Raw genomic sequence first — 27,386 nt, 5'->3', positions numbered from 1 at the left:
GTTGAATGTAGCACAGTGGCTAAATGGTTAGCACTTCCACCTGGCAGTACTAGGGTTGTTGGTTCGAATCCCAACCATGGCACTTCCTGCCTGGAGTTTACATGTTCTCCCTGTGCCTGTGTTTCCTCCGGGTACTCTGGTTTCCTCCCACACTCTAAAGACATGCTGGTAGGTAATTTGGATCCTGTCAAAATTGGCCCTAGTATATGTATGAATGTAAGTTAGGGACCTTAGATAGTACGCCCCTTGAGGGTTAGGGACTGATGTGAATTTACCACATATATATGTAAAGCGCTGCATAAATTGACAGCGCTATGTAAGTATCTGAAATGAATAAATGTACTAGCACCCCTAACACTTATTTTTGCTAGCTATATAATATGCCCAAATCTTTCTTGTTAGAGTGCACATATGCAAGTTTGTCCAAACTAACAAACCAAAAGCCCCCTATTGAACCACAAGACCATGTTATGTACCAATGAATAGGTCGTGTTCAATGTGCAGCTAGCTATTCTTTTTCTACAATCCTCTTAACAGTAATAAATTGGGCCCCCCAATTTATGTTGACTTTGGGCCTTTACCAGCAAATATATATTTGCCAATGTCATATACACAGTATAGCTGCAAGCATACATTCACCAATGCCAAATCCACAATAGAACTGCAAACATATATTTGCGAATGTCATATACACAATGGAGCCGCATGTAAAATTGCTATGGTGCACAAATAAACACCAGGACGGCTGTTGGAGGAGGCGCTAGAGCAGCTGTCATATCGGAAATACGTCATGACGTTTGCGGAAGGATGTTTGCACGCACCCAGAAGTGGTAGTGGGGAGTGTTAGCGGATCGGAGTGTAGTTAGGAGAGTTTAGTGGTAATTTGCAAGTCTATTTTTTAGTTCTGTGAATTGTTCTTGTGGAATTCCAGACCACATCTGGACATGGCGAGATCGCTGTTCTCCACCAAGGAGCTGATCCTCATTTGCTGGGGAAACATTACTAATATTTGTTGTCTTTTCAGTTGAAAACATGTCCAATTCCTAGATCCATTGAGGTACATAGCAAAGGTTCTTCCTAACTATACAGGTGGCACAGACACAAGCATACACCCAGGGCCACTGTTAGATATCACGGGGCCCTGTACAGCATACCTGACAGCCCCCCACTGCCAGAGAAAATATCCAAATTATATTTATGGTAAAAATACACTAAAAACATTATTAATGGACATAATCCCAACCACATTCCTGTGAAATCTAAATGATAAAACTGTACTGAGTTCATAAATAAAGCTGTGTGTGTAATTGAGGTGTAATTGATGTCTTGGGGCTCATTCACATGGGTACTGTGGCCTGTAGAGTGGGAAACCATGGTTTGTTTTTGTGGCTATCGCCGTTTGCAGGCAACCTATGTTACACTATGGAAATGCTGCAGGTCATAATTTGACAAGTATATGGGTGCAGGTGTACAACCCTGAACACAGACAGTGAGCATTCAGGGCCACTTTCCCACGCCTTCACACCTGTCAGATTAAAACCTGTGTTATTACAGCTGTTGTGTCCCCATTGTGTAACAGGTGGCTCTAGCCACATGAACAACCCACTCAATTCATGCTGTACAGGCCAGAGGACCTGTGTGAATGGGGCATTGTTTACTGTTTTTTTTCCTCAGCTCATTAATTTCAATGGGCTGCCTAACATGTGGGAACATGCAAAAATACTGCAGGCATATTATTTTCAAAGTGTGTTGCACCTAACCGCACAGTAGTGTGGTGCCATGTGTTTTGGTGGCTGAGAATGGGTCTGTTTTTAATAGACGTGTGTAGGTGCAATTAAGTTTTCATCATGGTACCTGCGCACATCTGCAAAGGCCATTGCGTTTCTTTGCTGTGCTGGAAAATGTGTGTTCTTGCATGTGTTTCTGCACCACCAATGGTGTGAACAAGTCCTAAGGGCCAGTTCACACTATAGAAACAGTCTAGATGTGTTCCTGATGCGTTTTTGCATGCCCTTTTGGCATGCATGTTTAGTGTGTTCCAGTACATTTTTTATGTGTTTTGGACACGGTGCATTGCATTTTTGTATCCCTTCCAGTTAGTTTTTTCTACTTTTTTTTTTTTTTTTATTCAATTTAATTAGGGACATGTGCATTTTAGTACATTCAAGGGCGTTTCAATGCATTCCAGTACAGTTCTGTACATAAACAATGCAGCGTGGTCAACTTTGTTTACAGCACCTGCAATGCACTGAAAATGCAAGCGCTGATGTGAACTATGACATTGACAACCATATAACCTTCTTTGTGATGCTGAAAAAGCAACTGAAACACATGTAGTGTGAACTGGCCCTAAAGATTATTAGAGGTAAGGGAAAGGGACTGACCAGGAATTGTGAATTCAATCAGGCTAGTGGTGAGACACAATCAGCAATCATATAATAATGTGAGATCTGAGCTGTAGCTGATAGAAAATGAGACACATTCACTTGATCAGTAAATAGTTAAAAAGAGTGAGGCAGTGATCCATATATTTGCATATGGGACAGGTGATGATGGGGTGGGGGAGGGGGTCAAGTTGTATAAGGAGACAGGCTTAAAAGAAGTTTAAAAAAAAGTTACAATGAAATATACACAGCATGAAACTTGCACATTTCCAACTTGTCAGAACAGGATGCAGGTAAGATTCAGCCCCTTTCCACTTTGTAGTCATTAGGCAAAATCTTAATTGATTGATCAATATTACTGTCACTGACACAACCCAGAAAATTGATCTCTAGTTTTTTAACATTCATAAATGTCAAGGAGATTCTAATCTAAGGGCAGAAACACCGCCATGTACTAGGCCCAATTAACCTAACTGGATGTTTTTGGAGTTTTGGCAGAAACACATCCATACAGGGAAAGCATGCAAACTGTGATGCAGTCATCACTGGGATTAGAGCCCATGAACCAAGTGTTGTAAGTTCTGAGTTCCAACCACTAAGCCACTGTGGGAGACAGAGTTTGAGCTCCAATGTAGAATAGTTACATTGTTTAAAAATGATAAAGTGGGTGTACTACACTATTAAGCACCTTTCTGGCTCCTGTGGCTGAGCTAATTCCTCCCCAGGACCATTTTGGCACCCACCCTGATGGATGGATGGAGCTGGATGACTAACCCATAGCTGCCAGCATACCGCTGCACCCCCAGATGTGTGATGTGTATAACCCATGCGCATTAATACCTTAACATAGAATAGTTACATAATTAAAGAGAAGGAAGCTATATCATTATATTGGGAACTTATATCTTAAATAATTTGGAATGTCTAGTTCTAAGTGTGAAAATGTTTAACTTTTAAAAATAGAATGTATGACATTCATTAATAAATGCATTAGTTGTCTGATCATTTTGGAGAAACAGCAAAAAAAACTAAATAAAACAAAATATAGGTTTACCTTTTGTTTTACATTCTAAGTATTCTCATATGCAAACAGAAAAATGCCAAAGCCCGCGGTTGTGCGCTTTTCAATGAGTTTGCTAGACGCCCTTCAGAAGACTGACAGGTCTAGACTGTTTGAATTGAGTCTGCCTGAATGTTCAGCGTCTACTGGTAGACTCTATTCTTAGTAAATCATATTGTCACCAGCTTGTCGAGAGGGGATAAAGCCAGTCTGATCATTATGAATTAGGGAGTCTATAATGGGATTTAAGCGGGTAGAGAGAACTTTAGCAAGGAGCTTAACATGGATATTAAGAGGGGAGAGCAGCCTATAGTTGGACCAGGCCGAGTCATCTGTATGAGGTTTCGGTATCATCGTTATAATGGCGGAAACTGTATCTGGGATAAAGGAATGGCCTGAGAGGATGGCATTGAAAGCTTTGGTGAGGACAGGAGAGAATAAGTGAGTGAACTTCTTATAATAAGAGACCGAGAAACCATTCAGTCCGGGGAGTTTTCTGAGCTTAAGGTCTTTGATAGCAGACAATGTTTCAGTTGGTGAAATTAGCTTCTCCAAGACTTCAAGGTGTTGGGCTGTTAAGGTTGGAAAAGAGAGGTGGGCGAGGAGGATCTCTGCTCGAGATTGGTCAAAGGGCTCGGTCTGGGAGTATAATGAGGCTAAATGTTTACAAAAAACACAAAGTATTTGGGTAGGGTTGCTGGTGTAGTCACTATTGGAGAGTTTGAGGCAAATTGGCTTAGAGATATTATCTAACCTACGGAGTGAAAGGGCTAGGAAAGTATCAGGTTTATTTTCTTTAGTATAATATTTGTGACGAGATCTGCGTAGCGAAAGCTCAGCTCGGTCCATCAAAAAGAAGTCAAGTTCTATACAGGCTTGCTCCAAAGCTTTGCAGTGGGAGTGGGAAGGATTGGACTGAAACAGAAGATGAGACTGGTTATATGCCGCCTCAAGGCGGAGGCGAATTTGTTGCTTTTCTTTGCGGAGGAAGGACAATTTACTAATACAGAGCCCTCGAAGGACAGGCTTATGCACTTCATATAACAAAAGAGGAGAGACTTCCGGGGTGGAGTTTACCTCTAGGTATTCCTTTAGAGCATTTTCAAGATCAAGGCTATGTGTAGGGTGGGAGAGTAAGGTTTTGTTAATTACCCAAGAACTGTCAGAGGCTGTGGGGGGACAGGGATGAGAGGAATGTAAGGACTGCGCAATGGTCAGACCATGGAATAAGGAGAATGTCAGAGGCTAGCAATCTAGAAGAGGTGCGAATGGTTACAAGTATGTGGTCAATACGAGAGAATGATTTATGTGGGTGGGAGTAGAAGGTGTATCTGCGCTTTACCCGGTGGAGTTCTCTCCAAGAATCTACCAAAGAGTGGTGGTTAAGAAGTTGTTGGAAGGAGCGCAAAGTGGGGGGAAGGGGGGGGGGGTTGTGGAGATTTATTGAGAAAGGGGTATATTGTAAGGTTGGAGTCTCCGCAAATTAACAAGGTGCCACTTTTGTGGTAATCTATAGTAGTCTGCAAGTGAGATAGGAATGGAAGGGGGTCTTGATTAGGAGCATAGTACTAGACGACTGTAACAGGAGTGTCAAGGAGCAATCCAGATAGGATGAGATATCAGCCTTCTGGGTCTCCAAGTTGAGTTTGGAGCACGAAAGGGGCTGTGCGGTGAAAGGTAATGAGAACTCCCCTGCATTTGGTTTTTGCTGAGGCGGTAAAAATTTGTGGGTAGAGTGGACCAAAACATTTAGGTGTTGAAGTGGGGGTGAATTGAGTTTCTTGGAGGCAGAAGAAGTGGAAGGCTTTGTTTTGCTTTTGAAGGATATTAAGACATTCAGGGTAAGGATGTTTAGGGGGCCCATTGTGGATGTAAGGGAGCTGCCAAGGGAAATTGGATTCAAAACAGAGCACTGAGGGAACGGTCCCAGGGAAGGGGAGTGGGGAAAGTGGGGAAGAAGGGGGGGGGAGGGATGGAGGTCACACGGAAAAAAGAAAAGGGGAAAAAACCCAGAGGCAGTAGGGAAGAGAGGAGACGTGCAACTGAGAGAAACGGTCTGGCCCACGAGACCAGAGCAAAACAAACAGCCCGAGTAGGTGAGAAAAAAAGTACCGCATGGGCTAATAGGGAGTGTGCAGTTGCTAGCACAGGGGGAGAAGCAGCACAAGTAAAAAGAAACAAACAAGCAGACACTAGTATGGGGACTGGAGTCTGGGGCTCCCTGGATAGCAGAGGGGGGACTGGAGATCCAACTGCACCAGGTAAAAATACACCAAATGGGAAAAATGGTGTAGGAGAAGGGCAGCAAGTCAAGTGCGGTTAGAGTCAAAATACCCAAACAGCTATGAGCGGCCTCCACAAACTGAGCCAACAGTAATAGATGACCTGAGGACAGGAGTAACAATGTTAATAAAAAATGCACAACATGGAGATGGAAAACAAAAAACCCTCTTAGCAACACTAAGTCCAAATAAGAAAGGCACTGGATCAGGGGGGCTCCAATTGGGACCGGTGGGTCGGTCCTGAAGACCAACAGGGCAAATGGGTGCTGGAGGGAAGGAGAGCCAGATAGGCCGAACGGCAGAAGGGTGGTTGTGAACATGGCCACCTTGGGGGGGAGAGTCAGTAGTAGGGTCCTCAGATGTGGGTCGTGGGGAAAACAAGGGTACACGGCATAATGCAAAGAGAAGGCCAGGATAGCTGAGTCCCAGAGACTACCAGAGGATGACACAGAACTTGAAAGGAAGAAGACAACTGGAGCGAAATTCAATCCATGGAGTCCTGGGGAGCAGGTGCTGGAGAGATGAAGTGTCCGCGCTTGTGCGCGGTGATTTGGCCTGATGCTGAAGCAGAGTGGTGGGCCTTCTGGGATGAGCAGGAAGCAGATCTTCTGCGTGATCCCTCAGTGGTGTCTGCGGGAGGATGAATGTGGAGATGGCAGAGCATGTCGATAAGTTCCTCGGTGGATCTGCAGATGAAGTCGCGGGACTGATGGGAGAAGCGGACAGCAAATGGAAAGTTCCAACGATATGCAATGCCGTGTTGTTGGAGGAGTTGCAGGTGAGGCTTCATAGCTCGGCATCTGGCAATTGTGGCAGGGCATAGATCCTGAAATATTTGATAGGAGTGGCCCTGGAAGGTTATGGTGCCGGTATTGCGGGCCGTTTGGAGGATCTGTTCCTTAGTGTGAAAATAATGAAATTTCGTGATGATGTCGCTGGGTGGCCGTTTGGTCTGCGTGGAGCCAGGGCACAATGTACCCTATCTAGCTTGAGACGCTCAATCGGGATGGAGGGAGCAAACTCCTGGAGCAGGGCAGTAGTTGTGGAGAGGACATCAGTAACGGTTTCAGGGAGTCCACAGATTCGAATATTAGAGCGGCGAGCCCTATTCTCAAAATCCTCAAGGCAGGACTAGAGCGTTAAATTCTCTTCGCACATCGCCTCAAGTTCATCTTAGTATGTATGAACCTCTGCGTCCAAATTGTCGACCCTGTGTTCAAGCTCGGAAGTACGGACCCCAAGGTCACGGATTTCTTTAGATAATTTATCCATGATGTGGTCGGAGGTCTGCTTTAACGCCCCGTGCAGCATCTTTTCAAACTGTTTAGGAAGGTCGTGTTGTACAGGAGAGGGATTAGGGTTAGGGAGGTCAGCTGTAGCTGGTGAGCTAGGTGTCCCCAGGTCAGTATCATTATCTGACTCACCCTCTGAGATGCTGCAGTCCGGATCTGTCTGCAGGGCTGAGAAGGTGAGGGAGAGGGAGCGTGCCTGTTTGGAAGTACTGGAGCCGATGGCCATCTTGGAGGAGGACCGAGCCAGGGCTTCCTAAATAGGTTTAGCCTGTGGCTGATGCTTGGCGGCTCCCCAGACCATTGTGCCCGGTCATGGGGGTGCCGCTTATAGTGCAGAGGCGTTCCTGGAGGTGGGGCGGGTCAGGAGCGGCTTTGACGAGGCTGCTTCTCTCGCTCTGCAACGGAGCCTCAGGCGGACATGTAAGCGACGGAGATCCTGCACATGCGCACCTAAATTTCATGCTCTTAATGGAACTTGAACACAGGAAAGCTATTATGGAAGCTCATGCTCTCTTTTTTTAAACCAATAATACTCCTGACATATCCTTTAGCACCTTTATGATCTACATACAAAGCTTTTACGAGAGGGATACATATTAAATTATAATTTCAAGTCCTCACCCGTAGGAGGCTCCAGATTGAAGAGCTCTTGGCTTCTATAAAAACTAAAGAGGAAATAAACAAAAATAGTCCCTCTGAGAATAATTCCTCCTCCCTATTGGCTGAGAGGGAAAAGCTTAGTCCCCTTCTACTATTCCAATATGACCTTAACTTAAAAACAGTGAAGGCCAATTACTACTCTCTATATAATAAAGCAAGCTCCCTCCTAGCCAGGTCAGTTAAACACCAATGTCTTAAAAACAAAATTCAGACAATTCACCACCTGAGACCTATTGATCTTGTGTTCAATCCTTTGGATATAGCTAACGCAAGTGCGGACTTCTACAGATCCCTCTACAATCTCAAAGACAATATAGGGACCCCTCAATCTTCTGATGCTATACAAGCTTTCTTAAACTCAGTCAAACTCCCAGCCCTCTCCACAACTCAATTACAGGCTATCCGAGAACCTTTCAATACCACAGAAATCAAATCGCTCATTACCACTCAATAAATCTCCAGGTTGTGATGGCTATACCAATGAATGTTACAAACAATTTGCCAATATCCTCTCTCCAAACTTAGCCAATCTCTTCAATTCTGCTGCCTCCTTGGGCTCAATACCCAAAGAAATGCTATAGTTTACTATAACAACTATTCCTAAACCAGGGAAAGACCCCCAACTGGTGCAAATTTACAGACCTATATCTCTAATTTACACCGATGTAAAATTATATGCCAAATTAATAGCTCGTAGATTACTTCCAATACTTCCCTCCTTAGTACACCCAGACCAAGTAGGCTTTATACCAGGTCAGCAGGCCAGGATGCCACTAGACGATTAATCTCTTTAATCCAGGATTTACAAGACCACCGAACGCCTTCTCTGCTCTTTTCACGTGATGCAGTGAAGGCGTTGACCGCATTCATTGGGGATTCATGCAAATCGGTCTTACAAAAATTTGGTATTACAGGATGGTTACAAAAGGCTATTATGTCACTATACTTATCTCCATTGGCCAGAGTCCTTACAGATGGTGTACTATCACAACCATTTGAAATCACTAACCATACTAGACAGGGATGTGCAGTATCCCCAATCGCATTCGCACTACTAATCGAACCTCTTGCCACAAAAATCCGGGAATACCAACTGATAACAGGTATAAAATTTCACAACTCTCAACATAAAATAAGCTTATTTGCTGACGACATTATCCCAATGATCATTAATCCTCCCGTTCTCTATACAGGACTAGGAAGCTCCTAACCTCCTATGCCGCTGTATCATATTATAAACTCAACAAATCAAATTCTTAATACTAAACCTATGTACACCGAAAAAAAGCCAATTGCTTCTCTCCAAAGATTTTCTATACACTTGGACTGACCATTTAATCCCCTACCTTGAAATCAATCTAACTGCTTTTACATCCCAACTTTACAATATAAACCATAAACCATTCCTTCAAGCTCTACCCAAAGAAATGAATTCGCTCCGGACCTATGGTCTTTCTAAACTAGGCTGCAGAGCCACTCTGAAAATTATTTATCCTGCCCAAACTGCTCTATATCTTTAGGACCCTCTCCATATCCGTACCCCTGAAATTCTGTCATGCTCAAAGACAATTTTCCCAGTTCATATGGGAATCCTAATGCACTAATAACCTACTAATTCACCCACATCACAGGAGGAGGAGGAACAAACCTTCCACATTTACATACATATTACTTAGCTACATTACTCCACCAGCTTTACTATTGGCTGCACCCTTCCATAGAAAAACTTTGGTCCACCATGGAATTCCAACTCTTTCATCACACCACACCACAGACCCACTTCATTCTTCGCACCACTGACAGCAGACCCCTTTCATTCAAACACCCTTGTACTAAGTCCTCCTTAGAAGCATGGTCAATCCTCCCTTCCAAAGTCTGGTAAAATTTCTATCCCTCTCAACAGTCTTTACACCTTTGTTGGAGGACATGTTTCTGTATCAGACATGTATGGATTCTTATTGTATGGTTGCCAAAGAACTATTGAATGTTATCTTGGAGAGTCAACAAAAACAAGTATTTATGAAAAGATGTGTAACAAAAGGCTGCATACCATTCCTCAGTTTGGGAGTTCACACATAATCCCTAGCTGTGGGGCACAGAGATAAGAGAGCCACAACCCAGACACCCTGGTGCCATGCATAATAAAAGGACAGATTATATGGCTTCTAGCCAGAAATGATTGACCAGGGTCCGAACATGGTTGGCAATATAACAGTGCCCTCTGGTGGAGTGTTGGTGGCAATATAGTAGTGCCTCCTGGTGGACACACTCTAATTCCAGAAGTAATCCTACACTTCCTAAGGAATAAGGAGGGCAGCCCCTTTTAATTATGGATGTTTGCTCATTGGATGGAGAACTACACCAGGCGGGTCAAGGATGTGTGTGTTTGCTTGAGAGGGCCTTTAAATATAGTGTAGACCATGTGTCTGGTATCTTTTTGCTCTCTTTTTTTGCTATGACGTGGGACCAGCTAAAGATACTCCGCTTTGAGGATGAACTTACGTAACCAGGGGCGGACTGACCATTTGGAAACTCGGGTACTGCCCGAAGGCCCGGGGTCAGTAGGGGGCCCCATGAGATGCCCCTGTGTAAGGGATTTCCGGCAAGAAGGTTCACGATTGGGAACGTGCATGTGCATAGGAATTCCCACAGAAGAATTGCCGGTTGTGCGCATGCGCACAGCGAAGATTGGCACCAGACAGCCCATTTAAGGAGTGCCTCTGCTCAGGTTCAGTGCTGACTGGTCTTCAGCTCCCCCCTGTGTCCTGCTTGTTCCTGTACGATTCCTCCGTTACCAACCCGGCTTGTTCCTGACCCGACTTCGATTACTCTCCTGCTACCGGTCCTGACTTCGGCTCTGCTCCTGACTTTGGCTTTTCCTTCTGATTCTGTACCGCGCTGCCCGACTGTTGATGACCCTGGCTATCCTATGACTTTGCTCCAGTCTCTTGTCCTTACTACCTACCTTGCTCTTCTGCACGTCTGACAATCCACAGAACCTGCTCTGTCTATTATTGCGGTGCCCAAATCAGAGGATCATCTGCCTTTCAAGGTCATCATCTGCAAGAGCTGCAAGCAACAACCACTGGTGCTCTTGTCCCCCTGGTCCCTAGACTCCCTCTGTTCCAGCATCAGCGGGGTCAGGGCTAGTGACACAAGTGAGGCCGACCTCGTCAATTCAGTCTCCCATCAGGTAAGTGACACCCTGGTAACTTTTTCATAGGCTTTTTTGAGTTTGGGCAAGGCCACAGGGGCCCCATGATCCCCTATTGCCCAGGGGCCCCATGAGTTGTCAGTCCGCCGCTGTACGTAACGTATCATCTCTACTATTATTCCTATATATACTCTGTAGTATTGGCTTAGATGTCTGTTAGTTTTACTTACTTTGTAAATAAATAAGACTTTGCTTCTTTGAGCATTGTGTTTGTTATTATTGTTAATATTGCATTGTATTATGTCCTTCAATGTTGTCAAAGCTTATATAGTTACTAATTAATTATAGTAACAGACAAATAGTATATGAATTGTAAAATAACTAGGGGATTCGAGAAACAAAACCCCTTATTTCAACACTCATCCCACATATTAGAATTACCAAATGGGAATCCTATGATATATCTTCTGTATCCAACTTATTTATAATCCAAAAACTAGCCCCCTTCCACCAACTCCAAGACCACATTTTCTCTTCCCTCAAATGAAAGTTTTGATTATATCCAAATTGCTCACTGCCTTAAAGCTAACAATACTCCCTGCACTGCTGAACTACCATCCCAAGCACTTCAATTCCTTAACAAAGCCAAATACCCGGGTAAAGGAATATCATTGTTTTACTCACTCATTATTGATTCGAAATATAACTTGAAGATGACCTCTCTGACAAATCGGGAAACCATAATCTCCCAAACTGTCTCAACCAAATGGGGAATAAGGCCTTTACCTTATAGTACCTGACCCCAGTCCGACTAGCCAGAATATATCCAACCTGCTCATCACAATGCTGAAGACAATGTGGAGAGATAGGCTCCCTCTTTCATATAATTTGGTTCTGCAAATTGATTAGATCTTTCTGGAATAGTGTCTTTACTGTGATTTCAGAAATATCAAGCACTATAGTGAGACTCTGCTTTTTATAAGGATAAAGCACTATGTTTTGGTTATTTTTCTTGGCATCTGAAATGATGGAGGAGGACAACTAGAGGAGTGAAGGAGATCCAGACCCTTTGGATAGTAATCCCATCTCATCACAGTCCAATTAAAGGGACACATGCTTTATGTGACCTTACTTAGCAGTTTGGTCATATACACAAGGTGAGAGCATAACTGGTGGAGTTGCAGACGTGTTGGTCTGATTATATCACAAGAGGTGAACTGAGGAGCACCCTATTGCTACAGTGATTATAGTGAATCACGGATTTGATGTGGACACGAATAATTTGTTGGACATTTTTGTATATTTAATTTCTTGTTTATTTTGCATAAAGTGGACCGTGGCACTGTTACATTTATTAGCATTGACACATTTGTATGGGCATGTGTATGGTGCAAGCGATCTGGTAATATTTATATAGTATAACATACATTTTTGGCACTTTATATTTAGAATAGCAGCTCACAAGACCTTATTTATTTATGTAAACAGGCCAATATAGAAAAAATGATCTGCAGCTAACAAAGTAGCTTAGGTTTCTGTTCATCCTTACATGATAGATAACCAAAATATTCACAAAATTCTAATCACGTTTTAGCTTTTGGACTGAATTTTAGAAGCTTAAATACAACAAAGAATAGATTAATCTAAAGAATAGCCCTATCAAATATTAAACAGAAGGTAAATATATGACATGCATATTAGAACTGTCAATTATTGTTTATTATTTTTTTAATATAAGCCAGTATGGGAAACGTTGTCTTTTGTTGTTTTGTTTGGTTTTTGTTCTTACAGAAAAATATAAGAATGGTACATTTTAAAAGATAAAATTTAACACGCTGGATTTAAGATTCTTGAATATTCAAATTGAGCAAATAGTAGCTATTGCAAGATCTAACAATTTAGCAGTGAAAAGGTGTTTTACAGTTGTCTAGTAATTTGTTGCATCACCTAATAACAGAAAGAAACAGCCCAAAGGAAAAGATTAACACGCCCAGTTGACATGTGTAACACCACACAGTTCTTTCATGTTACTTTCTGAATTACAAAAATTATCATAGTTTAAAGTGACTGATTGTACCATACTACACATGATGTCACAACATTCACATTAATAATGCTGCAGCTGCTATTTGCAGAAGGAGATTACAGTTTTCATTCATAATAGTAAGCATAATATACACACAGGTATGCTATTATGATTCATCTTTAATTTGATGCATCATTGTTTATTGAAAAAGTGCTGGAGAGTCATTTTCACTTATAGGGACCAGTGACATTTTACACAACTTAATTAAATTAGTGTAGCTTTGTTATTTATATAGATAAATGCATGTTCAGTTATGAGAAAGCTGCTTATACATGTGTGCTGTACATATCATTCCTGTGCATTTGGTTTTGTCATTATGGTCACTCATGGTAATAACTCCTATAAATAGTTGCTTAGTTTATTTTTATTATCAGTATTAAATAGTTGACTATTTACCAGGGAGTAGACTCTGGTCAGCAATATAGTCATCAAGAAAACAGATACTCTGGGGTTTATTTACTAAAGCTGGAGAGTGCAGAATCAGGCTCACTTCTGCATAGAAACCAATCGGCTTCTAAGCTCAGCTTGCTCAGTTAAGCCTTGGCAATAAAACCTGGAAGCTGATTGGTTTCTATGCAGAAGTGAGCCTGATTTTTCACTCTCCAGCTTTAGTAAATAAACCTCTTTGTGTCAGGAAGTATTTTTAGGAGTGGGCTATATATGTTTACACAATGCTACACTTTGCAACACATGCTAATGGGAACTATATATTTTTTTAAGTGATGTGTTATAAAGAAAACTTAAAAGAGAGATATGCCCCCCCCCTAATATACTTACCTAGGTGGATGCAGCATCGGTCCCATGCTGCATCTGTCCCCTGCATGACCTCTGAGCGCTGAATTCTCACAGCTGCTCTAAGCAGAGAGCAGTGACTTATGATACCTACAGACTAATTTCTGGATTGGGTCCCTTACCATTCCCTCAAATACCCTACATACTATTGATGTTATAGGCTGACTAGTCTTTGGTTTCCTGATATGTATATTGATTGTTTTTTGTAAATTGGTAAGCCATCAGGACCTGGTGATTTGCTCACTTTACGTTTTTCCAGTCGATTTTGTACTAGGTTTTCAGATTACCACATCTTCGGTGAAACATCATTAGTATTACCATTAAAACTGTAAATTTTCATTTCATAAAACCTGTCATTTTCATCTGTAAAAACTGAAGAAAAAAATATTTAATACGTCCTGACTTTTTCCTGTGATTTTGTGAGCAGCTTTGCATGTTCACCTATTATGGGGCCTATTTGTTCTTTCATAACCTTTTTGCCATTGCTATATTTGAAAACAGTTTTTGGGGATTTGTTTTACTTGCTGTACCTGATTCCTGCCTAGCATTTCTTATTGCATTCCTTGTAAAATCAGGGATGTTGAAGGTTTCCCTTCTACATTGTGCTTTTTAAAGGTCTGTTTTGTTCTCATGTGTTTGGATTTTTTATACTCGAATTCAGCAACATGTTTTTTTCTTTTATCTTTCTTACCCAATATCTCCTCTTAAATGTCTTTTCTCCAGGGAGAATAAGTTTATTGATTCTAGCTGCTCCTCATAACTGAGGTCCTCCAGTCCCCTTATCAGCTTTTCTGCCCTTCTCTGGATTGTCCAGTTTCAGCACATCCTTCCTGAGGACTGGTGACCAGAACTGAATAGCATACCAAAGATGTGGCAAACCAGAGTTTTGTAGAGTGGTATATTTATAGTCATATCTTGAATAGATACCCTTTTTTCTGCATGCTAATAGTCTGCTTATCTTACTTGCTACAGCTTGGCATGCTTTTCCTGAATCCGTGATCTACTAGGACCCTCACCAGGTCCTTTTCCATCCTTGATTCCACCAGAGGTTCTCTGCTAGCAAGTAGATTGCACTTACATTTTTAGCCCCCAGACACGTTACTTTACATTTTTCAATATTGAACCTCATTTGCCATGTAGTTGCCCACCCCTCTATTTTATGAAGTTACTATACCCTGTTGTGAAGTTATTGAGCTGCTTAAGTTTTGTATCATCAGCAAACACTGAGATTGTACTATTAATACCAACCTCAATGTCATTTGTGAATAAATTAAACAAAATTGGTCCCAGGATAGAGCCTCTGGGTACTCTACTTACAACTCCAGACCATTCAGAAGATATGCTATTTATATGCTATTTCCCTCTGGACTGCTCCCGTAACCAGTTTTCTATCATACATATAATGTCAGAAGACCTCAATTTGTAAATTATGTAAGTATGTCGAATGGTTTGGCAAAATCCAAATATACCATATCCACAGGCCTTCCTCTATCCAAATTACAGCTTACCTCCTCATAGAATGTTAACAGGTTGGTCTGGCAAAAACAATTTTTCATAAATCCATGCTGGTTACCACTGATTATATTATTTTTGTCAGCAAATTCTTAGATGTGACCCCTTATCATCCCATCCAATAGTTTACATACTATTGATGTTAGACTGACTGAGGTTTCCAGTTTAATATCTCAGCTCTTTTTTGAATATTGATACTACATTGGCTTTTTTGCCAATCAGCTGGTACCATCTCAGCCAGTAAGTTCTCCATAAAGATAAGGAATAAAGGCCTGGCTATAACATGGCTGAGATCTTTGAAGACTCTTGGGTGCAACTGTCTAGTGATTAATTCATATTAAGTTTTTCAAGCCTTTTTGAACAATGATTTCTGTTAGTAACACAGCATGAAATGTATCCTTGTGGCTAACAATACAGTCCTGTTTATTATACCCCTCCTTTTCCATTGTAAAAAAACTGAGGAGAAGAATGTATTTAACACAGTTGCCTTCTCCCTGTCATTTGTAGCCAACGTCCCTTGATTATCATTTACGGGGCCAAAATGTTCTCACCTTTTCTTTTGCTATTAATATATTTTAAACTTTTTGGGAGGATTTTTTTTTTCTCCTCCATTATGTGTCTCTCATGGTTTATTTTAGCAGCCCTGATTGCTTTATTACATTTCTTATTGCATTCTTGCAAATGCTGACAATGACTCATCTACCTTATATTTTTTAAAGAACCGTTTTTTCTCATTAATATGCCTTTTTATGGTAGAATTTATCCACCCATTTTAACATTAGTTCTTTTATATTTATTGCCATTGGAATGCACTGGATAATGCCATTATTTATTATGTCCTTTAAATCACTTCCATTTTTCCTCAGTGTTTTTGACAAAAAGAGAGCAAAGTGGCAGAGATATGCGTTAATCAGTCTGCTGTACAAAACAGAAAAAAGGTTTGTCTTTAGATATACTTAAAGTAATAGATGGTTTTTTAACAGGGTTGTTAAGGCACCTTTAATTTACTCAGTTGTAAATGGGTGTTTATGAGAGGTACACAGCCCATTTAATGCAAAGTGTTACCTTGATTTGAAAATGGGAAATACTAGGATTCACCTGTCTGTGAATGAGATGCATGCAACTTTGGGCCAGATTTAGTAAAATAATTGAATTAAGAAATTAGAAAGATAGAGAAAGATCAAGAGATAGTGGAAAGAGAGAGAGAGAGAGAGAGATCAAGAGAGTGGAATGATAGAGAGAGATCAAGAGAATGTAAGTTGGAAAGTTTTTCATCTAGCATACTTAAGTGAATTACCTGAAGAGTCTGAAGTCCCATATAAGCAGTGTATAAAAGTAAAATTCCAAATGATAGAACAAGAATGTTTTTCAGATGAGAAACCTCCATCCTGGATTACCTTCTTTTTTTCAGCAATAAGTATATGAACACACTGTGAAATGTTAAATGTTAAAACAATTAGCATTGATATATTTATCACACCAAAGTTATAACAACTTGCCCACTGGGCCAATTCTAACATTTCTGTCATACATGTAAAAATGTGCATTTTTTTTTACATAGAACCCCTAAACATTATATATTTTTTAAGCAGAGGCACTAGAGATTAAAATGGTGGGTGTTGCAATTTTTTATGTCACAGAGTATTTGCACAGTGGTTTTTCAAATGCAATTTTTTGGGAAAAATGACATTTTAGTGAATTTTAGTGAACAGAAGCACAACATAATACCCACTTTTTGATAAAACATAAAAGATTGTTATTTTAAGTAAATAGATATCAAACATGTCACGCTTTAAATTGGACACTCCTGTGGAATGGTGGCAGACTATGTCACATTAAATTATCCATAGGTGATGCTTTTTAAACCTATTATAGGTTATCATTTTGGAGCTATACAAGAGGTCTGGTGCTAGAAGTCTCTGTTGATACCTCACATGTGTGATGAGATTTCCGTTTACATATGCGTGATATTGCCTTTGTACATGAGCATGGGGGGACGGGGGCACTTACATTTATTTATTTAATTATATATTAAAAAAAATATATATAATAACTTTTATTGCTGTCACAAAGGATGAAGCACACCCCTTGTGATAGCATGGGCTGTGACAATTCCTCTTTGTAGATCATGGATGTATGAGACCCCAGATCTCACCTCTGGCCTCCAAAGCATCAGATCAAACTGAGAGTGGTTTGATCTGCTTCTTCACAAACTTCCAGTTTCTGATGTCACACAGTGGGAAAAACCTCATCAGTTCCTCTCACTGTGTTTGGGGAATCCTTACCCAGCTACCTGATCACTTGGGAGAGTCCAGTAAAGGTGGCAGAGGCGGGAGGGGGGAACCCCATTCTGCCAGCTGTAAAAGTAATTCAGTGACTGTATAGCTGATAGGATTAATTTTACATTGAAGAAAATTGCAAGATTTAAAAAAATGGTACCAGGTTCATGATTGTAGACCATAATCCTGGTATAACCACCTCAATACCATGACGTATATGTACATATGGCGGTATTGAGGTGGTTTCAATTCAAAAACCTCCAGCTATTCCAGGCTCCTCTGTGTAGTGACATTGATTCCCCCCATCTTTGTAAGAAGTTTTGAAAGAATTCAAGGAAATTAGGAAAATCTATTGAAAATCTATTGAGATAAACTGGTTAAGAGATTACAAACATGGTTAGAGAATGAAGATCTTACAATCAAGACCTCCGATAAGGGGAGCAGTATAATAATCATGAATGTGGAACAATATAAGAATATGTATCTGAAAAGTTTAAAGAATGCTCAGTGGTATAGGAAATTTCTCAACAGGAATTAATCAGAATTAATTTAAAATTTTAAAAATTGCAAGATTAAAAAAGGTAAATATCCTGTGCTTCTGATTTATGGAGATGTATAATTGTCTAACCGAGCAGCTGGACACCAAACTATGGTTGTGGGGGTCTGTGGGTGGGGGGCTTATTAGAATGTGGAAGCCCCCTTTAACAAGGGGGCCCCCAGGTCCCGGCCCCCCTTACGTGAATGAGTATGGGGTACATGGTGCCGCTACTAATTCACAAAAAAACCCAAAAAGACAGGAAACGGTCTTTGACAAGTCCTTTAATAAAAGAAAAATCTCAAAGAATGTCCCCCGAAGTAGATACAACGTCAATCATGAAACCCGCCGCCGGCGACTGTAAAAAAAAAAAAAGTTCCGCTTACGACGCTTGCTGTTATCCCTTAAGATACATACCAGACCCGAAGGGCTTGGTATGGATGGGAGGGGGGAACCAACGCCGTTTTTTATTTATTATGGTGCTGGTTTTTAAATGTAATTCTTCCTTTTTTTTCTTCACTATAACTCAGAAATTCAGCTGTCACTTCCCCCAGCTAAAAGAGAAAGTTTTCTTTGAGTTTGTATCCCTAAAGGAAACCATGTTTACTTTTAGTTTATTAAAAGATACAAAGTTTTCTGTAACTTCAGGGGAAGTGACATCTAAGCTTGTGAACTATAGTGAAGAAAAAAAAAAGGATGGCATTTGCATTTAAAAATCAGCGCCGACCTACACTTTGTATTGCAAAAAAAATTATCAACAATTGTGTAAACCGAGGCATTATTTTCAATGGATTTTCATTCATAATCCGAAAATTACATTAACTGAGGCATTGGGAAACCAAGGTACGCCTGTATTAGTATTGCAATCCTTTGTATTGGGATACATAGAACCAACATACATCTGAATTGGCAAAATAGCACAACATTTGTGTCACATTTGAGATATCTGGCTAGTTACACTGACTTTGCCCATGGACTTAGGGTTGATTCACACCACAGAAATACAGGAGGGATTAGTGTTCAACAGCTCTGTGGATTAGTGGTTAGCACTGCCACCTCACAGTGCTAGGGTTGTCGGTTTGAATCCCAACCACGGCAATGAGTTTCCATGTTCTCCCTGGGTGGCTACCCTAACATAGATGTGCTGGTGACAGCATCTTTGCTTTCTGTCTAAATGATCCCTAGGATGTGAATTAGAATGAGGCCTTGTCAGTTCAAACACCTATAAAGCTGCACCTTATGTGAATGTTATACAATGGGATGAGATAAGGACCTGGACTAATGATTGATTTGATAATGCTGGTTTGCACTCCACCCCCTTTTGGGAAGGTTTGTCAAATCAAGAGCTGAGAGAGAGAAAGAAGAGAGAGAGAGAGAGAAAAGGATTTTAAAAAATAATTAATAAAATAATGGCATGGAGTCCCCCCCCAAATCCATAACAGACCCTTATCTGAGCATGCAGATACCACATGCATTCAAAGATTTATTTCCTTTGTTGCATTGCCTGCTTGGTTCACACTAGATGCGATTTAAAATTGTGCTTTTTGTTGGCAATTTCACCATGTTTTTTGTAGATTTACCAATGAGTTATTGTGTTTTCAATTGTGTTTTGCATTGCAATTTCTATTGTAGTCTACAAAATGCAGAAAAAGTTAGACAAGAACTACGTTTGAAATTGTGCTGCAGCAAATTGCTTACGTTAAGACACTCACATCCACATTCATTAGATCCGATATCCGGTACAATTTCAATTCTCAAATCGCACCTGAAATCGTACACCCTGGATGTGACTTGGCATGCGATTTGCATGCCCTGTGACTTGCAAATTGCATGCCAAATTGCACCCGATGTGACCGGGGGATAACACCACAGTCACATCTAATCCGATTTGGAAATTGGGCAACTTACAGTGAAGTTGCACGATTTCAAAATCAGATTGGATGTGAATGGAGCCTATAGTGGACAATAGAGTGTGACTTGGCCTACGATTTGCAAGTCACCTAGCATGCAAATTGCATGCCAAATTGCACTGATGTGACTGGGGGCTACCTCGGTCACATCAAAGCCGATTTTGAAGTGGTGCGACTTACACTATGGTCACCTCATGTGATTTACAGTGAAGTCACATGATTTCAAAGTCGGGGGACATGCTGATTTAAAGTGCGATTTGCAAGACATCTGACACGGATCTCTCTGCAAAGCGCATGAAAAGTAGTGTATTCATTACTTTAGAAATTGTTGAGGCTCCGACCAAGTTTGAACCACACCAATATGAATGCTCTAATAGCGGTCACATTGAGTGCGACTTGGCATGTGATTTGCATGACATGCGACTTGCAAATCGTATGCCAAGTCGCACCCTATTGTCTGCTATTAGAGCAGTCACATGGGTGCGTTTCCGACACTGATTTCTAAAGTAGTACATGTACTAATTTTGTGGCGATTTGCATAGATATCTGTGTCAGATGTCTTTCAAATCTCAAGGAAATCAGCATCTTCACTGTACGTCACACAATTTCTAAATCGGCTTTGATGTGACCGGGGTGTAAGGCCTTTTTATGTTTGATTTCCTGAGTGGTTTTCTGATTTATGGGAAATCCTGCATACTAGCAAAAGTGAATTGACATTTTCAGTATTGCATGCGAAATGTGGTCATGTGACTGCCTTAACTAATGCGATAATCTGGAGTGAATTGTGCCCATAGTGCCAATAAATATTGCCAATGGGGTTCCCCTTCACATCCCTGTTCAATGTTCTGTTGTATGCTGCACAGGTACACTTCACTGTGGCTTTCTTTCTGACTCTGATATGTGGGGCCTGTATACCAAGGGTTAATGCAGGTGGGAAGAGAATTAATCAGGTGCAAACACTTTCTCTGACCAAATGAATGACAGTGGTGAGTGTGGCCTATGTTATTTAAAAAGTTGCAGTAGTGGGTGATTTTTGCCTTGGAAGAAGCCAGGTTATGTTCTGCAAGTCTGGTTTGGGGAGGAAGAGATATTGTGGTGAATTGCCCCAGGCCACACTCGCCCTGTGTTTTGATGTGGGCTGTAAATGTTTTGCATTTTTTTTCCTTCTAAGGTGTGTTTTTGTGTTTATTGCACAATGATTGTGTGTTTATTATCTTTGCATTGTAATCCTAACACATGTCAATTGCTCTGCTCTTCCAAATCTGCACTTGGCTATAGTTTGCTTATTTAGACTGAAATGCAGTTTTGAGACAAACCTGATGAGAAATGTATGTGTGGGGGATTTGGGGAGGTGGGAGGTGTTTTATTTTGGCACATATGTATTTTTATATTGATATTTTGATCTGTTTTGTGGATAGATAAGCCTACTACGTGATTTTTGTTAACCGTTTGTTTCCTGCTGTAACCTGTGAAAGCATAGTTCATTAGAAGTATAATCTTTTAGATTATAAACTCTTATGAGCAGGACCGTTCTATTTTAGCAACATCAATCCTGCTTTTTTTTTCCCACCAAGAAATTCACTACCTACTTGATGCTGCTGTCCAAATAAATGTGGAATATGTATTTGATCATTAAATGTTTGGGCTGTTTATTTTTGGGGGGGTTATTTCATGTTAACGTTCAATATACTAGCACCCCTAACACTTATATTTTGTGAGCTATATAATATGCCCAAAATTAGCTTGTTAGAGTGCACATATGCAAGTATGTCCAAACTAACAAACCAAAAGCCCCCTATTGCACCACAAGACCATGTTATGTACCACTGAATAGGTCGTGTTCAATGTGCAGCTAGCTATTCTTTTTCTACAATCCTCTTAACAGTAATAAATTAGGCCCCCAATTTATGTTGACTTTGGGCCTTTACCAGCAAATATATATTCGCCAATGTCATCTACACAGTACAGCTGCAAACATACATTTACCAATGTCATATACACAGTAGAGCTGCAAACATACATTCACCAATGTGATATATACAATAGAGCTGCAAACATAAATTCACCAATGTCATATACACAGTAGAGCTGCAAACATACATTCACCAATGCCAAATCCACAACAGAACTGCAAACATATATTTGCGAATGTCATATACACAATGGACAAACAAGCAAGAGATCAAACAAGAGATTTTCTAGAAATCTCTAGATATTTCAGAATTTCTAGAATATACACAATGGAGCCGCATGGAAAATTTTTATGGTGCACAAATTAAACACCAAGACGGCTGTTGGAGGAGGTGTTAGAGCAGCTGTCATACCGAAAATACATCATGACATTTGCGGAAGGACATTTGCACACACCCGAAAGTGGTAATGGGGAGTGTTAGCGGATGGGAGTGTAGTTAGGAGAGTTTAGTGGTAATTTGCAAGTCTATTTTTTAGCTTTGTGAATTGTTCTTTTGTGGAATTCCAGACCACATCTGGACATGGTGAGATCGCTGTTCTCCACCATGGAGCTGATCCTCATTTGCAGGGGAAACATAACTAATAATTGTTGTATTTTCAGTTGAAAACATGTCCAATTCCTAGATCCATTGAGGTACCTAGCAGAGGTTCAAGGTATTCCATTGAAGAAGTTATTGTTCTTTCTAACTATACAGGTGGCACAGACACAAACATACACCCAGGGCCACTGTTAGATATCACGGGGGCCCCGTAGAGCATACCTGACAGCTCCCCACCGCCAGAGAAAATATCCAAATTATATTTATGGTAAAAATACACTACAAACATTATTAATGGGCACAATCCCAACCAAATTCCTGTGAAATCTAAATGAGAAAACTGTACTGAGTTCATAAATAAAGCTGTGTGTGTAATTGAGGTCTTGAGGCTCATTCACATGGGTGCTGTGGCCTGTAGAGTGGGAATCAGTGGTTTGTTTTTGTGGCTGTCGCCGTTTGCAGGCAACCTATGATACACTATGGAAATACTGCAGGTCATAATTTGACAAGCATATGGGTGCAGGTGTACAGCCCTGAACACAGACAGTGAGCATTCAGGGCCACTTCCCCATGCCTTCACACCTGTCAGATTAAAACCTGTGTTCATACAGCTGCTGTGTCCCCATAGTGTAACAGGTGGCTCCAGCCACATGAACAACCCACTCATTCATGCTGGCCACATTCGCACAGGCCAGAGGACCTGTGCGAATGTGGCATTTACTTTTCCTCAGCTCATTCATTTCAATGGGCTGCCTAATGTGTGGGAACATGCAAAAATACTGCAGGCATATTATTTTAAAAGCGTGTTGCACCTAACCGCACAGTAGTGTGGTGCCATGTGTTTTGGTGGCTGTGAATGTGTCTGTGTTTACTAGCCATGTGGAGGTGCATTTAAGTTTTTATCATGGTACCTGCGCACATCTGCAGAGGGCATTGCATTTCTTTGCTGTGCTGGAAAAAACGTGCTCTTGCATGTGTTTCTGCACCACAAATGGTGTGAACAAGTCCTAAGGGCCAGTTCACACTATAGAAACACAGTTTAGATGTGTTCCAGATGCGTTTTTGCATGCACTTTTTTGATGCATTCCAGAGGATTTTGGATGCGTTTTTGATGTGTTCCAGTGCATTTTGGATGCGTTTTTGGTGTGTTCCAGTGCATTTTGGATGCGTTTTTGCTGTGTTCCAGTGCATTTTTTTATGCATTCCAGTTAATTTTTTTCCCCTCTTTTTCTTAAATTTAATTAGGGACATGTGCGTTTTAGTGCATTCCAGGGCGTTTTACCGCGTTCCAGTACAGTTCTATGCATAAACAATGCAGCCTGTTCGACTTTTTTGGCAGCACCTGCAACGCACTGGAACTGTAAGTGCTGTTGTGAACTATGACATTGACAACCATTTAACCTTCTTTCTGTGCGTTTTGGATGCAAAAAAAAGCAACTGAAACACATGTAGTGTGAACTGGCTCTAAAAGTTACTATACATAAGAGAACTGGACTGACCAGGAATTGTGAATTCAATCAGACTAGTGGTGAGATACAATCAGGAATCCTATAATAATGCGAGATCTGAGCTGTAGGTAATAGGAAATGAGACACATTAACTTGATCAGTAAATAGTTAAATAAAAAGAGTGGGGCGGTGATACATAGATTTGCAGATGGAACAGGTGATGGTAGGGGGTCAAGTTGCATAAGGAGAGAGGTTTAAGGGCTTGTTCACACTTGACTTTATTTCTAACTCTTGCCAAACGGTCCTATATCATTTGACAGGTGTTTGGGAAGCATTTTTAACGCTCCTCAAATGCTCCCAAACGCCCTATGTGCGGTTTTGAGGCATGTGATAAGCATTTGCCAAGCGTTAAAACTGCACCACAAATGCCTGTAATGAAGTTAAATGGTATTAACGTTCCGAAAATGCCTCGCAACCAAACCACAAACGTCTGCCAGGCATTTGAGGAGAGGCACCATAGACTTGAATGAGAGGCTTCAATTCCTCCTGACTCGACATGAGGCGCCAGTTTTGCCATGATGCAATGCTAGCGCTTCAGTGTGAACAGCACTGTGTGCTGCCATGTGCAGAATTTTCATAGGCGTTTGAAAAGCGTAAAAAACGCTTCCCAAACACTTGTCTGATGCCTGCTGACAAAGCTAGTGTGAACATAGCCTTAGAGAAGATAAACAAAGTTGTAATGAAATATAAACAGAAGGAAAATTGAACGTTTCAAACTTGTCAGAAGAACAGGATGCAGGTAAGATTCACTCCCTTTCCACTTTCTAGTCAGTAGAAAAAAATCTTGATTGATCAATATTCCTGGCACTGACAGAACCCTGGAAATTGATCTTCATATTTTGGGCATTCACAAATGTCAAGGAGCTTGCAATCCAAGACCAGAAACTCAGACATATACTAGGCCCAATTAACCTAACAACATGTTCTTTGGAGTGTTTGCAGAAACACACCTGTGCAGAGAAAGCATGCAAACTGGGATGCAGACAGGTGCAGCCATGACTGGGATTAGAACCCATGACCTACGTGCTGTAAGTTCTGAGTTCTAACCACTGAGCCACTGTAGGAGACAGAGTTTGAGCTGCAATATAGAATAGTTACATTGTTTAAAAATAATGATAAAGTGAGCGCTGGTAAAATGATATAGACTACTAAAATGGTATTACACAAGATAAATATAAATATAGGTATAGATATGAATGTAGCAGCTAGCACTCAGGGTATTGGCAACAGTCCCAGAATAGAAAAATGTTAAAGCAATAGTGCAGCGCTATAAATGCATGTTAAGAATCATAAACGCATGTAAAGTCAACAAAGTGCAAATAAGTGCAATAATGATGTAAACTGGTAAATGGTGCTAAAGTTCATATAATCATTCCTGAATAATGGAATGTGCTTTGCATGAGAGTACCAACTCAGAGAGTGCCTATGAATGGCACGTGTGGTTTATCCGTGACGAACAGTAGTGCATGAACTCGTGAAAGGTAATCCACCCTTGGGACGGGTGTACACTCACCAGAACAAAAGTATTAATGCACATGGGTTATACACATCACACATCTGGGGGTGCAGCGGTATGCTGGCAGCTATGGGATAGTCATCCAGCTCCATCCATCCATCCATCAGGGTTGGTGCCAAAATTGTCCTGGGGAGGAATTAGCTCAGCCACAGGAGCCAGAAAGGTGTTTAATAGTGTAGTACTTTATTCTAATGGTCACGAGTAACAATTTAAAATATCCACGTGGAGTAATAAAAATAATAGCAAAGTGAGTACCAAGATGGCTGCCACTCCTCAATGGCGGCGGCGTGGCATCAGCAATAGGGCTCCAACCAATGTGTTTTGTGTACCAACACGTCCTCGGGGGCACACCAATAGGACCTGTTGGCACACGAAACGCATTGGGTGGAGCCCTATTGCTGATACCTTGCCACCGCCATTGAGGATCAGTGGCCATCTTGGTACTCACTTTGCTATTATTTTTATTACTCCACATGGATATTTTAAATTGTTACTTGTGACCATTAGAATAAAGTACTACACTATTAAGCACCTTTTTGGCTCCTGTGGCTGAGCTAATTCCTCCCCAGGACCATTTTGGCACCCACCCTGATGTTTGGATGGATGGAGCTGGATAACTAACCCATAGCTACCAGCATACCGCTGCACCCCCAGATGTGTGATGTGTATAACCCATGTGCATTAATACTTTTGTTATGGTGAGTGTACACCCGTCCCAAGGGTGCATTACCTTTCACGAGTTCATGCACTACTGTTCGTCACAGATAAACCACACGGGCCATTCATAGGCACTCTCTGAGTTGGTACTCTCACACGAAGGACATTCCATTATTCAGGAATGATTAGATTAACTTTTTTTAGCACCATTTACCAGTTTACATCATTATTGCACTTATTTGCACTTTGTTGATTTTACATGCGTTTGGGATTAACATGCATTTGTAGCGCTGCACTATTACTTTAACATATAATAGATACATGATTAAAGAGAATGAAGATATATAATTATATTGGGAAATTAGAACTAGACATTCCCAATTATATTGAGATATAAGTGTGAAAATGTTTGACATTTGAAAATAGAATGTATGACATTCATTTGGAAATGCATTAGTTGTCTGATCATTTTTGAGAAACAGCAACCCCCCAAAAAAAAAATATATCTATAGGTGTACTTTTTATTTTACATTATAAGTATTCTCATATGCAAACAGAAAAACGCCAACAGGACAAAGCCTGTGGTTGTGCGCCACCTAGCGAACATATCCGGCATTGCATCTAGAAATGTGCCAGACGTGATTCCGGATTTACTAACAGGAGAGAGTCTACAAAGTAGACTCTTTTCAATGAGTTTGCTAGACGCCAATGCTTTACAAATATATTTTCTACCTCTTTAAACTGGGCATGAAAATTGGATATAAATCGCCACTGGTGATTATTGCTGGCTGCATTCAATTGTTTATCTCCAAGACAGTGTTACATAGTTAGTCTGGCTGAAAAAAGACAAGACATTGTTACATAGTTTGTCTGGCTGAAAAAAGACAAAAGTCCATCCAGTTCAACCATAAAAAAAAAAAGTTATAATCCTATACCCACAGTTGATCCAGATGAAGTAAAAAAACCCAGCAAAACATGATCCAATTTGCTCCTGCTGGGGAAAAAAATCCTTCCTGATCCCCCGAGAGGCAATCGGATATAACATTGATCAATTTTACCTAGAAATGATGGTATCCAGTTATATTCTGTGTATCTAAGAAAGAATCCAGGCCTTTTTTGAAGCAATCCACTGAGCTGGCCAGAACCAACTCTTGAGGGAGTCTATTCCACATTTTCACAGGTCTTACTTCACTATATGAACCACTGATGTATTTATACATGCTGATCATATCCCCTCTTAATCTCCTCT

At 40.8% G+C, this 27,386-nt stretch overlaps 1 protein-coding gene across 1 annotated transcript in view; it reads right to left on the bottom strand.

Moving 5' to 3' along the window:
* LOC149452034 (N-acetylglucosamine transporter UNC93A-like) overlaps nucleotides 1-27,386 on the bottom strand; it is a 459,029-nt gene that overhangs the window by 339,594 nt on the left and 92,049 nt on the right. Inside the window, exon 2 of the mRNA XM_089689860.1 lies at nucleotides 16,520-16,652. Within this exon, the coding sequence (XP_089545986.1) occupies nucleotides 16,520-16,609 (90 nt within the window). The 5' untranslated portion in view covers nucleotides 16,610-16,652. The remainder of the gene's footprint in view (nucleotides 1-16,519; nucleotides 16,653-27,386) is intronic.

The sequence above is a fragment of the Staurois parvus genome, unplaced genomic scaffold (assembly GCF_062004578.1).
Source record: "Staurois parvus isolate SC_StPar_1 unplaced genomic scaffold, SC_StPar_1.0 ptg000501l, whole genome shotgun sequence".
NCBI classification, from domain to species: domain Eukaryota; kingdom Metazoa; phylum Chordata; class Amphibia; order Anura; family Ranidae; genus Staurois; species Staurois parvus.
The sequence above is the reverse complement of the archived record's forward strand: the minus strand, read 5'-3'. Positions and strand labels throughout refer to the sequence as shown.